The 13,502-nt window shown below is 42.2% G+C and overlaps 1 protein-coding gene and 1 non-coding gene across 2 annotated transcripts; both read right to left on the bottom strand.

Annotated features, from left to right (window-relative positions):
• Window positions 1–3,955: 3,955 nt before the first annotated feature.
• On the bottom strand, window positions 3,956–4,026 carry Trnag-gcc. Its single transcript has one exon. It is a non-coding gene; the product is annotated as a tRNA-Gly (tRNA).
• Window positions 4,027–10,265: 6,239 nt separating this feature from the next.
• LOC119729364 (C-type lectin domain family 4 member M-like) lies at window positions 10,266–11,092 on the bottom strand. The gene has a single exon (XM_038201987.1). It carries the CDS (start codon window positions 11,080–11,082, stop codon window positions 10,327–10,329), a length of 756 nt encoding a protein of 251 aa, XP_038057915.1. The 5' UTR covers window positions 11,083–11,092; the 3' UTR covers window positions 10,266–10,326.
• Between the last annotated feature and the right edge of the window lie 2,410 nt (window positions 11,093–13,502).

The raw sequence follows: 13,502 nt of genomic DNA, 5'->3' as shown, positions 1-13,502 counted from the left end.
CCTGCTTGTTACTCCCTGTACTGCCCCAAACCGTCCTGCCTGTTACTCCCTGTACTGCCCCAAACCACCCGTCTGTTACTCCCTGTACTGCCTCAAACCACCCTGCCTGCTACTCCCTCTCCTGCCCCAAACCACCCTCTCCTGCCCCAAACCACCCTGCTTGTTACTCCCTCTCCTGCCCCAAGCCACCCGCCTGTTACTCCCTGTACTGCCCCAAACCACCCGTCTGTTACTCCCTGTACTGCCTCAAACCACCCTGCCTGCTACTCGCTCTCCTGCCCCAAACCACCCTGCTTGTTACTCCCTCTCCTGCCCCAAACCACCCTGCTTGTTACTCCCTGTACTGCCCCAAACCACCCGTCTGTTACTCCCTGTACTGCCTCAAACCACCCTGCCTGCTACTCCCTCTCCTGCCCCAAACCACCCTGCTTGTTACTCCCTCTCCTGCCCCAAACCACCCTGCTTGTTACTCCCTGTACTGCCCCAGGCCACCCGTCTGTTACTCCCTGTACTGCCTCAAACCACCCTGCCTGTTACTCCCTGTACTGCCCCAAACCGCCCTGCCTGTTACTCCCTGTACTGCCCCAAACCACCCTGCCTGCTACTCCCTCTTTTGCCCCAAACCACCCTGCCTGTTACTCCCTGTACTGCCCCAAGCCACCCGTCTGTTACTCCCTATGCCCAAACCACCCTGCCTGTTACTCCCTGTACTGCCCCAAACCGCCCTGCCTGTTACTCCCTGTACTGCCCCAAACCACCCTGCCTGCTACTCCCTCTCCTGCCCCAAACCGCCCTGCCTGTTACTCCCTGTACTGCCCCAAACCACCCTGCCTGCTACTCCCTCTTTTGCCCCAAACCACCCTGCCTGTTACTCCCTGTACTGCCCCAAGCCACCCGTCTGTTACTCCCTGTACTGCCCCAAACCACCCTGCCTGCTACTCCCTCTCCTGCCCAAACCACCCTGCTTGTTACTCCTTGTACTGCCCCAAGCCACCCGTCTGTTACTCCCTATGCCCAAACCACCCTGCCTGTTACTCCTGTACCGCTCCAAACTGCCCTGCCTGCTACTCCCTGTACTGCCCCAAACCACCCTGCCTGTTACTCCCTGTACTATCCCAAACTGCCCAAGTTCTGTATGGTTTCATGGATTCGTCAGGGAATAGATACAATGTAATACAATGTAGTACAGGTGTAAGCAGTTAAAGAACATTAAGAGCATTACAGACTTAGCTGTGTGTTCAAGGTGCGATCTACTTACGGGAAGACTGCAAGAACGTTGGTCTTGGCAATAAGCCTTCACAATGTCCAGGGTGTCTGTTGAGCGACATGTTGTTGTGTCGTCGTATCCGTTTGAATGTGGGCAAACGAGGGACGAACTGCCAACCTGTATCAAATAGAACATGGGTGTTATAAATTATAATAATAATAATAGCTTGGGAGGCTAATCATTCTTACTCGCAGCTGAGAAGCTGAACTGCGAAGGACGCGGCTACAACGTGGTCGAGTCGAGGGCATATTAAGATGCCTCAGGCTGCCGCCATATGACCCATGTCTACGGAGCACACAGTTCTGTGGTTTAGGACTGCTAATGTAAATAGGGAGTGGCACGTGTATGTGTTTGGATTGAAGCTAGATCACTTCATGCTTGCGAGTAGCAACGAACACACTCCACTTTTAACACCTGTAGTTGTCAAGTTTTGTTATTATTGTATAGTCAATGTTGTTCAAAGTCTTAAACAGTTAATTCTAAGAGATTGACATTGCTAGCGCCAGCCTGAACACGTTTCCGTTTTTCCGTATATAGTTTTGTGGTTTTTCGTTTCTGGTAGTCGACACAGCAGTGGGATTAAATGTGATACAAAACGTGGTAACAACATCCAGAAATGGTTATCATTTAATTCTGTATAAAGAATTTCTTACTCAAATAAAGGAAAGGCTCTTACGATGTAATGATAGTTCTATAAAGCTTGTTTATATCATGTATTTAAGGCTCAAATTATTGAATGAATGTAATTAAATCATTGCTGCTGCTGCATGCAGAAATACCAAACTCAGTCTGGTTTGATCAAAATGACAATTGCACTTTTTTTTAATCTAATGTACCTGGGTTCGACCATTGTCAGAAGGCATCTTGTATCTTGATGTATTTCCCGTCCGGGCAGGTCAGACTCAACTCATACTCCAGATTCTCGCAGGCGAATAAAGTAATACCGCCAGATGGGACGTCCTCTGGATTGCTGGAAGAAGAAAAAAAGAAACAACATTCAGTAACACGATATTCCGTTGAGTTTTTAAAATTATGCAAAGAACAGCCTTAGGCGTGCCATCTGCAAGTGATGTACAGTAAACTCCGGCCAAGTCGACATCGTACAACTCATCAAATCACTCAAGTCGGCCGTCGGATTAAAGTCCCGATTGTCCGTAGCTCATTTCCATTGAATTTTTTTATTTGTTAGTCGGCTTTGACAATTCGCCATTTCGCTGAAGTCGTCGTGTTACTCTCGGAGTCTCGGTCCCTTTCCATAAAGAGCATTACAAAATCCTTTGTGTAAATCGGCATTCAACAAATCACGCATTGGCATCGACGTCCTGTACTGCGGTTGGCAATTAGACCCGCATGATTGAAGCACGCATCGGGCGGTCGCTGCACAGCGCCGCTCGTGCCAAGCCAAGGGGCTCCACTGTGTACTACTGCATCGTGAGCATATCAATATTAGTACCCTAGTCCTGTACGCATGCGCTCTGTCCATTTTGGGGGTCATCTTATTGAATGATGCAGTAAATACCATGCAGCATTTAATTCCTAACTGTACATATACATGTACATGTATTACTATGTTGTACTCGGGGTATCAACAATCAATACCCCAAACGTGATGATGATAAAATTTGAGGATTAATTTGCTGAAATCAACTCAAGCATTAAGGAGATAAACCAGGGTAAATCAAAGCCAATTACTGCAATGAAACATGTGCAAAATGGCCATTCATGTAAGTTGGCAAAATGACAACTTACAGCAGATGTCAGCATTCCCGTAAATCGTCACAAACTGCCGGGTCCCAAAAGTGCCGACTTAGCCGGAGTATACTGTACTTCAAATTTGTCTCACCTTTACAAGTGAAAGCCAGTTCCAGGTGTAAACGCATAGCTCCGGAAAAACTGTTGCCTAGCCAGTAGTCAGTGTGCCTGATAAAGCAAGTCTTTTTGTTGTTGCAGTGGGTTTGAATTGATGAAGAGACGTCCTGGTCACTGCACGAACTCACTGCAAAAAGGGTGAAAGTGAATGAAATGAATAGCAAAACGAATGAGGAACTTGTGTCCATGTGCAATGGACTTTACCTCAATTACTGATCTGTTCATGGTCTGCAGAGTCTTAAAAAATGTTTAAAGGTAATAAGCAACATCTGCAAACATCACAAAACAAAGAAGCCAACGCCTCCAAACACTGATCAATCTTGTGATTGGTCGTTATAGGTAACACAAAGAGTTTGAAATTGGAGAGAAATCGTCAAACAATTAAAAATAATATAACCCGAAATAATGTGTAGCGTGTTAAGCGCGAAAAATACAAGGCGAATTTGAGTCAACTTTCATGACACGAAAGCAAAACATTCCCTTTCCAGACGATAATACAAGAAGTACATTGTGCACTGAATTAAAATTACGTATGCTGATGAAACTAAAAAGATAACATAAATTTGTAGAATTTAAAGAGGAATGATTGATAAATAATGTAGCGTGTTAAGTAGTTAACCCAGAACGAAGCCGAGGTGTGGGAAATTGCCCAAATAATGCTACAATCGTGAAAATGTCCAGAAAGAAAATATTGAAAGTTACGCCCATCCAACTCCTGTAATTAGACATCGCAACTCTGATGATGCAAGATTCAAATTATTACGAAACGGGTGGCAATGAAATAGCTTTAAAGAAGAATTAATAAAAAAAAAACCACCTTGCATCGGCCGGGAATTGAACCCGGGTCTCCCGCGTGGCAGGCGAGAATTCTACCACTGAACCACCGATGCTTCTTGTTTAATATCTCCCCAAGTCAGGGTTTTAAGCATTAACAAGCGTTAATTGTTATCGTTATCTATCAAGCAACTGTTGAATTCTCATCAGCCAATCGGTAGGAGTATTTGTCAAACGGGAATTAATATTTTTGATATTCGCCATGCACTTGGGTATGAATGATGATCCAGTTGATTCTCAGGCTCCTTGTTATATGTCGATTATTCAGTGGTATAATCTTTTCACACGTTGTTGCATTGATAATTTAAAATCTAATTTATTGAAAAAAAACCACACAAATCATGTTAGCTTATCAGAATGAAGAACATTTCTGGGAATCACTTTTTGATATTTCAGTTTCATTATACATGAATATAATGACGATGCCAATATAATTGTCCAATCAGAATCGAGATTTCAGGCCAACGACTCCAAACACTGTCCAATCACAATCGTTCCTCTTGGACTGCTGACTGGTACCCTGAAAGAAATTCCAACATGATTTGTTCTTCTTTTTTTCTGCTAAAGTTTAAAAGTTTAATTTTATTTGCAAAAATAACTCTTATTATTACGAGCATTCATATGCGAATCGATGGTCAGATAATTCGGATAAATACCGAAGAAAACAGATGATTTAAAGTTGACTTGTTAACCACACCCACAGGTTTGTGCAAAAACTGCCTGAATTGTTTGTTATCCATATTCAAGATGTCTTGTGAATATCGAAACGATGACGATGGTAAATTAATGTTGAAGCAATGTATTGTTCTAAGTTTCACCCTGTGCTCTACAATTACAAGTTAGTTGAGAAGTTGGAATTATTACTAAAAAAACCATGAACAGTACAACTTTATAGGGCCATGCAATGTAATTTGTTTAATGCTATCCTTGAAAATAAACCTTTGTGTCCTATTCACCCTTATTTCAATTTTTATTTTGCCATTTTCAAGGGTATTTGGGTCCTTTTTCATTTTCATGCGAATTTACATATTCATGAGCAAAAGTGTGATGTCATTTCAGGCAGAAACCTCAATGTTACAGCTATTTCAGCACCAAAAATTGCCAGAATATTGAACATTTTGCTGGTGCCATATTTCAATAGGGGGCGCTGTTCAAATTCAACGATTATAAACACTAGATTGCAGAATGGTGTACCGTATTTTGAACAGGCGGACATTATACCAGTATAATTTTTTGGGGGGTGTCACGCGGGGGAGGGGGGGCTCGACTTATTTTTTTTTGGTATTTGTATGATAATTTTGGTTTTTCGACAGAGCTGGGGGGTTGACCCCCCCCCCCCCCCCCCCTCTTGATCCGCGCCTGATCAAGTGAGACTTGCAATAATAAGGCTGTTGCTGATATTTCAATTACCAAGGCCTCGGGTGCAAAAACTCAATTAAGTTATCATGCCAAATACATTAACCTTTAACTCACCACGGTAACCTTGACCTTGGACCCCAAAACCAATTCCAACTTGCCTGTACCCAAGGGCAACCCCCTACCGAAGTGTGACACCAAAATCTTATTTCTAACTCAAGTTATCACCTGGAAACCATTAACCTTTAAAGGTAGAGTCCATCATTTGCAGCCATCCGAAAAGTAACTGGCGTAATTATTGTTGAAAAACTAACTTGGTTGAAAGATAGTAAGGAGACTAAACTCCCTGTGAAATTATTCTTTCTGGGAAGCTGTCATTTTAAAGTAATCAACGAAAGAAGGCATTTCCAACGGTGATTCTTAAGAAGCACCGTAGGAAAATTTAAATTAGTAGTTCGTTTTGTTATTCAGCGCAGCGCGCACAAGTATTCGAACGACGCACACGCGCGCGCGGTTGTTATAATTCGTCGGATCAGTGCGCGACGTCGCGCGTATAGTTGCAATTCAAAACAATTCAAAACATGATTCAGCAACTTTTGATTTGAAATTGAGATCTTAGAATGCTGTTTTTCTCGGAATGTACAGCTGAAGCTTAGCTGAAACTTCATCAGGTTAGTTGCTCAGTATCCTTCATTAGATTTTGAACTCTTTTGTTGCTTCAAACGAACAAAATGCACAAATTACAAATGATGGACTCTACCTTTAACTCACCACGGTGACCTTGACCTTCAACCTTTTGACTTCAAAACCAATCCCAACTTGCCTTCTCCCAAGGGCAACCCCCTACCGAAGTTTCAAATCCATACGACATTGCTAACTCAAGATGTCATCCGGAAACTTAGCTGCCCGGACGTCCGCCCTGACGGCATATACGGACGAACGGACGCCGTAGGCGATGACATTACCCCTCGACCCTCTCGGCTGAGGGGTAAACAAATATTTAAAAAAAAAAAAGAGAGAAGAAGTGGGATTTTTCAAGCTAACGCATTTTTAAAATTTCATGTAGCCTTTTCAAAATCTTTAAACAGACAACAGGTGCAGGCCATTATATTTCCATTGTAATATCTTCAATTCATTTTACCGCTATTGTCTACTTTGTCAAGCGCCAGATGCGATTAGCAGTAAATAATAAATGTCGCAGTTAAAAAATATGCATAGAATAACACTTAATGAATAATAATAAAATAACAAATGAACATAAAAAAAGAGAAGTCCACACTCTACGAGGGTCATAATTTTGAAACTGACTAGCCAGACTTGTATTCGACCAACAATGGGAGCAATGCCCCCCCCCCATTGTTTTTTTTGTAAGTAATTAAACTAGAGGACGAGTGGACTACTGTTTTGAAATCGCTGTCACCCCTACGGATTTGTGAAATATGAATAATATGAGAGATAAGACAAGTCAGGTGTGTTTACAAACACAAATGCCCCGCAACCGTGACGGTTCCCATGACATAACACCACTCTTTTAACATCAACTTACATGTACCTTGGTCACATGGAATGTTCATTGACAGCATTAGTGTCTTCTGTAGGTTTTATATGAATTAATCCCTAATCCCTATGATCTCAGAATAAATACAAGATTCGATTGTTTTAGCCACTGTGACCTTGACCCTTGACCTTTTGGCCCCAAATGCAGAAGGCTTCTTAGGATTACCAAGGACAATCCACAAACCAAATTTGAAGTTCATATGTAAAGTATTTCTCAAGTTATCGCGCTGACAAAATTTCTATTGTTTCAGCCACTGTGACCTTGACCCTTGACCTTTTGGTCCCAAATGCAATAGGCTTCTTAGGATTACCAAGAACAATACACAAACCAAATTTGAAATTCATATGTAGAGTATTTCTCAAGTTATCGCGCTGACAAAATTTCTTTTGTTTTAGCCACTGTGACCTTGACCCTTGACCTTTCGGCCCCAAATGCAATAGGCTTCTTAGGATTGCCAAGGACAATCCACAAACCAAATTTGAAGTTCATATGTAAAGTATATCTCAAGTTATCACGCTGACAAAATTTCTTTTGTTTTAGCCACTGTGACCTTGACCCTTGACCTTTCGGCCCCAAATGCAAAAGGCTTCTCAGGATTGCCAAGGACAATCCACAAACCAAATTTGAAGTTCATATGTAAAGTATTTCTCAAGTTATCGCGTTGACAAAATTTCTATTGTTTCAGCCACTGTGACCTTGACCCTTGACCTTTCGGCCCCAAATGCAATAGGCCTCTTAGGATTGCCAAGGACAATCTACAAACCAAATTTGAAGTTCATATGTAAAGTATATCTCAAGTTATCACGCTGACAAAATTTCTTTTGTTTTAGCCACTGTGACCTTGACCCTTGACCTTTCAGTCCCAAATGCAAAAGGCTTCTCAGGATTGCCAAGGACAATCCACAAACCAAATTTGAAGTTCATATGTAAAGTATTTCTCAAGTTATCGCGCTGACAAAATTTCTATTGTTTCAGCCATTGTGACCTTGACCCTTGACCTTTCGGCCCCAAATGCAATAGGCCTCTTATGATTACCAAGAACAATACACAGACCAAATTTGAAGTTCATATGTTAAGTATTTCTCAAGTTATCGTGCTGACAAGATTTGTCCGGACACACCCACCCACCCACCCACCCACCCACGGAAGGACAAGGCGGGAACAGTATGCCCCTTCGGCTTCGCCGCGGGGCATAAAAAGGGGTAAAGAGCGCCCCCTAGAGTCAAAGGGGCACCCAGTGGTTCTTGCTCCGCCCTTGTCAACACTAAGGGTGTGTTCGAGCGTGCTACTCGTGTTAACGCGAGTATACTCCTGAGCGCACGAACGGCAGGAATATGACCTGCGGGTTAGCAAGTGTATGCTCTCCGTCATACCGGTGTCACGGTCTCACTTCTCCGGCGTGCTGGATTCTCCGGGTGAATGCGGCGGATAATTGAGCACTCCTGTGGGTCAAGCTTAGAGAGGACTGGAGTATTTTGCTTGGGTCATTCCATGGTCCGTGCAACAGCGTGGGCGTGTACGTGTGTGTATGGAAGAATAATTAAGAACGAACTCCTTGGTCTGTGCATGGCTCCTTGGTCTGTGAAAGGTCTGTGTTCCTTGCTCGTTCGTGGTTGTATTTTTTTTTGCAACCATGTGTATCCTTCACATCTTTACATGTGTACAGTGTATTGGGAGTTCCGCGCGCCATGAAAATTCTGGATTCGACTGGTACCTTGTAACGTATACATTTGTACATACAAATATCAAAAGATCTCACGTGCACCCGTACAACCCCAAAGGACTCAGCACACAATAAAGTTGGCGAAATGTACGCTACTGCGCAACTTGCGCATGCGTGTTTAGGCGAAATTTCCCTCTGCGGAGAAGCTAGCACGCCGGAGAAGTGAGACCGTGACACCTGGAGTATACTCCTGCACCGAGAGTATATGCGCACGCAACATTTTCCTGCACTCAGGAGTAGCAAGAGTAACACGCTCGAACGCACCCCAAGTGTCAATACTGCATGGGTTTACATTGTTAGGTGCAATTAGTAGTCAGTTATAATAAAACTGACCCTTAAACTTAATTTTAGTTGCATAATTTTTTGGGGGTTTCAAAATTGTCTATCTGTCGTCGAAGTTCATCATTCGTGCACGATGCATGAGGTGATTTTGCCTTGTAAAAGCCAATGTCTTTTCAATACCAGTTACCAGGACTTTGTTGTTTATGTTTTACTCGGCCCACTGTAACAGAAGGTTAATCCCATACAGCAGTTTGCTGAACCACAGGTGGCCACTCGAGGCCATCGTCTCTAGACACACACGTATACAGCCACATTATATACATGTACAGCCCAATAATTCATGATTTCCAGTTTATGTGGGACAATTTCAATGATCAAAAAATGAAGAAAAAAAATTGTTTCATTTCTGGACATAAGTAAATGTGACACCCAAGGGTTAAGGCAAAGGTTAAGTCATTCAGTCAAGTGATACTAATTGCTTCCTGCTCATGGTTGTGGGAATTCAACCGGTAATAAACTGCCCCAGGGGCTCTAAATTATGAGAAAAGAAAGAGTTGAAATCCTGCTACAAACTTCGGCAAAAACCCGAACATTATGCTCTGTACTCGGGTATCGCATTCTCCAGACAGGTCACCTGACCACGTCCATTTTAAAACTTACTATAAAGTTCCGATAAGTTCATCACAAACAATAACACGTTATGACAGCTATGATGTCCTTTACCTACAACACCAATAATGACATTTATTCGAAAATAGGTTCTTACAAAGCAACAGGATGCAGATTCACCGCTGTATGTAAAATATAATGTTCATGTTATCGTGCCAACGATTTGAAATTTTCAAAAAAAAATGATTTGTACATGACTGTCGAACAACTTAAGAAATTGTAGCTGCCTTCAAAATCGATAAAAATCAGTCTTCAAAACCATTACTGAAAAGAATGTTGCTGTTTATGATACACGTGCATGAGTGATTTAAAAATTCCTTTTTTTTAGTGTAAATAAAGAAAATGGCGATGGTAATAATTTAAGAAACATGAAATAAACGATAAAATTGATCTACAATATTTTGTTGTCGGTTTTGACAAATGCAAACATTGCAAAAACAAGAACTACTTGCGAATGTACAATGCATTAGCGCTTTAAATCTGTTATGCAATCTATGGAAAGAAATCCAACGATTTTCATCAGTTCAAAATGCTTTCAATCCAATCATTTTTCATGTTCGCAAAAAGAGCAAAGTATTTACATGTATATTCTTTACTTCAAAGTATCTCCGAAGCTGTGTTTTCGTTTCAGAACGAACGAACAAAAACAAATGAAATAGTTGCTACGTGATGTAAAGACAAGAACAAGTGTCTCGCGAATGTTATCATCGGAACGAAATCTGAATTCACAAGTTCGCAGAGTGCATCTTTGAAATTGTTCCATTATTGTCATGACTTGCCAAGGCACACCTCTGAGTACATGCAGAAATAATCAGTCTTCTGAAACTTGTCCTTATCTTCGGAGCTTGTGCTGTTGTTCAGCTGGCATATCTTCTTCCCTCCTTCGGTTTTCTTGATGTTGAAGGAGCGACATCCGGGCTCCTTGGCGCAGGCTGAGCCACAGGCGACCACGCCCTCGGTGATAAACTCCCGGATGTTGTGGTCGAGGAGGCAGGTTGAGTTGAGAATGCGGCCGTGTGTGTCGGTAGAGAGGCAGTATTGACGGGGTTGGGTTGGGAGATGAGTGCAAGCTGCCTGATGAACACAAAATGCCCATTTATAGTTATCACAGCGACCATCATCCATCTTGATCTTGTGATTGTGCCGTGCGGTTATTGCAACACAATCTTGATTGCCTCCCCAATTATCTGGTTGCCCATCAGCCCATACCAAGAAGGGCTCGCCTCCTTCCTGACCGTCACACTCCCACGTTCCTTCAACGTCTTTGTCATTGCAAGCAATCCAGGCGTAGTATTGATTGTCCACCTTTTGTGCCAGTTCTGCCATGAAGTTCAGTTCCTCAAGTGAGCGAGGAGCGGCCATTTTGCCTCCCATGTCTTGGCAAACTTTCTTGGCGTCATCCCAATTATAGTTTGAAGGAGTGAGGCGATAACACTCGTTACCCCACAATTGCCACTCTGGCGGGCAAGAGCATTTGACAGGGGACCGAGACGGGCAGAAATTTGACTCAGAGAGGGCCCTCATCGATAAAATGGCAACCTCAATGGCAAACAATCCAGACATAAACGCCATGATGAGCGGACAATTCAAAACGTTCGCCTTTCAGTCACTCAAGTTTACAAAGTGTCAATATTTCTGAGACCGGACTTGGCTGTGAAACGGCGAGAATCACTGGCTGGCTCGAAATGACAACTCCGTGCTGTGGAACAGCAATATGAGCAATTAATGTGTCGCACTCGTCAGCAGAGTTTCAGTCCGTTACCATGGCTACAGTAATCATCGTTGCCATAGCCACACCAAATACAAACGACGACTGAATTCAACAATACATTTTGCTGGATAGAACATTTTAGGTTGGTTTCCTTTCAACCAGATGTTTGCAATGAAATAGGATAAGTAAACAAATTATTCATAACGTGAAATGTTCGGGGATTTCAGGACTTAGTGGCCCTTTTAATACGTCTTCATTGTTTAACACCGTACTGAGTGGCAGCGCATACCGATTGGCAACACCAGCACATCATTTACACTGAAATATTCACGAGAAACCGTCGAACAAAATACAAACAAAATGTGGAATTAAAGCCGTCTGCAAGCCTGATTGGATCTCACCGCAAAAACGCACTGCATACGCATTACGCTGCTTGCGCAACAGCGCGAGAACGCAATCGTCAAGTCGTTATATTTGTCGCAACCCGGCCGATTACGTCTGATACCAGCCGCGCCGATGGAGTTCGACTGAAGTTCACGGACAAAATATGACTATCTAACGACTTGTCATCAAGTCTACACTAATGCAAGGTTAAACAGTTTCCCATCGAAAGGAATTAGCCACCATTTTATTATAAATGATAAACGCCTCGCCGAGCACATACCAAATTACTTGACAAAGAGTGGAACCTTTGAGTAATTGCATACTTTGCTCGTAATTGCTACTTTATTATCCCACCAATCATTAACTAATTGGATTCCTGTCTATGGCCTTCTGTGTCTTTTTGGTAATCATTAGCACAAACCCTCGGTTTTATTGGTGACAAAATTCCTACTCATACATGTATAACGTGTGACATTATCGGCTGCTGATACGTTATCCGTTGGTTATTACATTATCAGTTGTAACAGACGGGCGTCCCGAAGGCCCGTATCGTTTTTTTCACGTAAACGAGTCGGGGTACAGTGCACAACCGCCGAGAAATGTCTGCATGGAGAAGCCTTTTTTGATGTTCGTATCGGACTCCAGTTCCTCTTTTTTTATGGGAAAAGACAGGTCCCGTGCATGCGAATGACAATTCACGGATAGCGTTATAATGTAATAATTCCTTCCAAATAGATGCAAATTCAGCTCAGAAAACGCCACGGATGGAAAAGTGAAAATAGAAAGTCTGACATTGAATGCGATGCTGGGGCGTCTAGTGAGTACTGCATGGAAAAACTTTAGTTCGGCAACTGTTTTAGGATCCTTCATTGAAATGCAATGCAACATGACCTACTTGGAATACACATTGATAGTTTGGGGGAATTTGAGCTATTTATCCATTTATAGGTTGTCAATCTGCTGTAACTTTGGGAGATACGATGTTTACGCCGAAAAATACAATCCGAATGAAAGTCAACGTTCATTGAAAAATAAAACACTTGGGCATTAAAACACTTATTATCTAGCAATAACCCGAGAAATACCAGGTGATTTCTCATGATATTTTAAATTTTGAAATTAAATTTCATGAGAAATCATCAACTAATATTAAAAAAAAATTGACCGAAACAATAAAGTCTTTACACGCGACAAATACAATCCGAATGAAAGTCAATGTTCCTGGAATAAAAGCAACACATTCCTTTTGCATAGGAAGAAAAACCCGTTTTAATGAATTTGAAGTTCGTCTGTTTTACTATTTTGTTTGGGCATCTTACCCGCACACTTTTGCCAACTAGAAATCTAGAAATCCACCCGTTTTTCGAATCATAACTCCGCCAGCTAGTGCCAATTTGTCCCCCAAAATCGCGGACAAAATTATAAAAACACATTCTCGAACTAATTCAAAACTCTGCCAGCTAATGCCAATTTGAAAATAACAAAATAACACATAGAGAAACAACCGACTTCGTTCCGGAAAACATGCTCACTGCCGTAAACAACCACAACAACCACAACAACCACAACAACCACAACAACAACCACAACCACACGATAAACAGAATCTGTTTTGTGAAGCTGCGTACTCTATTCATAGAAGCCACAGGACTGCAGTCAATTACAGAATTTGCCAATAAATCATCTACCTCCTGGTTTAAAATGTTTTTTTTTTGGCAAATGTACACAGATCGTTGTCATGGTAAATGTAAAGCTACGCATGGATGGCGCTTGTGAAGGCCAGAAATAATAGGCAACTCAGGAAAAGCTATTAAGAAATGAGCTACATTATACTCGCCGAGTACGAAAT

This window comes from Patiria miniata, unplaced genomic scaffold (assembly GCF_015706575.1).
Source record: "Patiria miniata isolate m_02_andy unplaced genomic scaffold, ASM1570657v1 HiC_scaffold_20, whole genome shotgun sequence".
Classification (NCBI taxonomy): domain Eukaryota; kingdom Metazoa; phylum Echinodermata; class Asteroidea; order Valvatida; family Asterinidae; genus Patiria; species Patiria miniata.
Note: the sequence above shows the minus strand (reverse complement) of the source record. Positions and strands in the feature narration are given on the sequence as shown.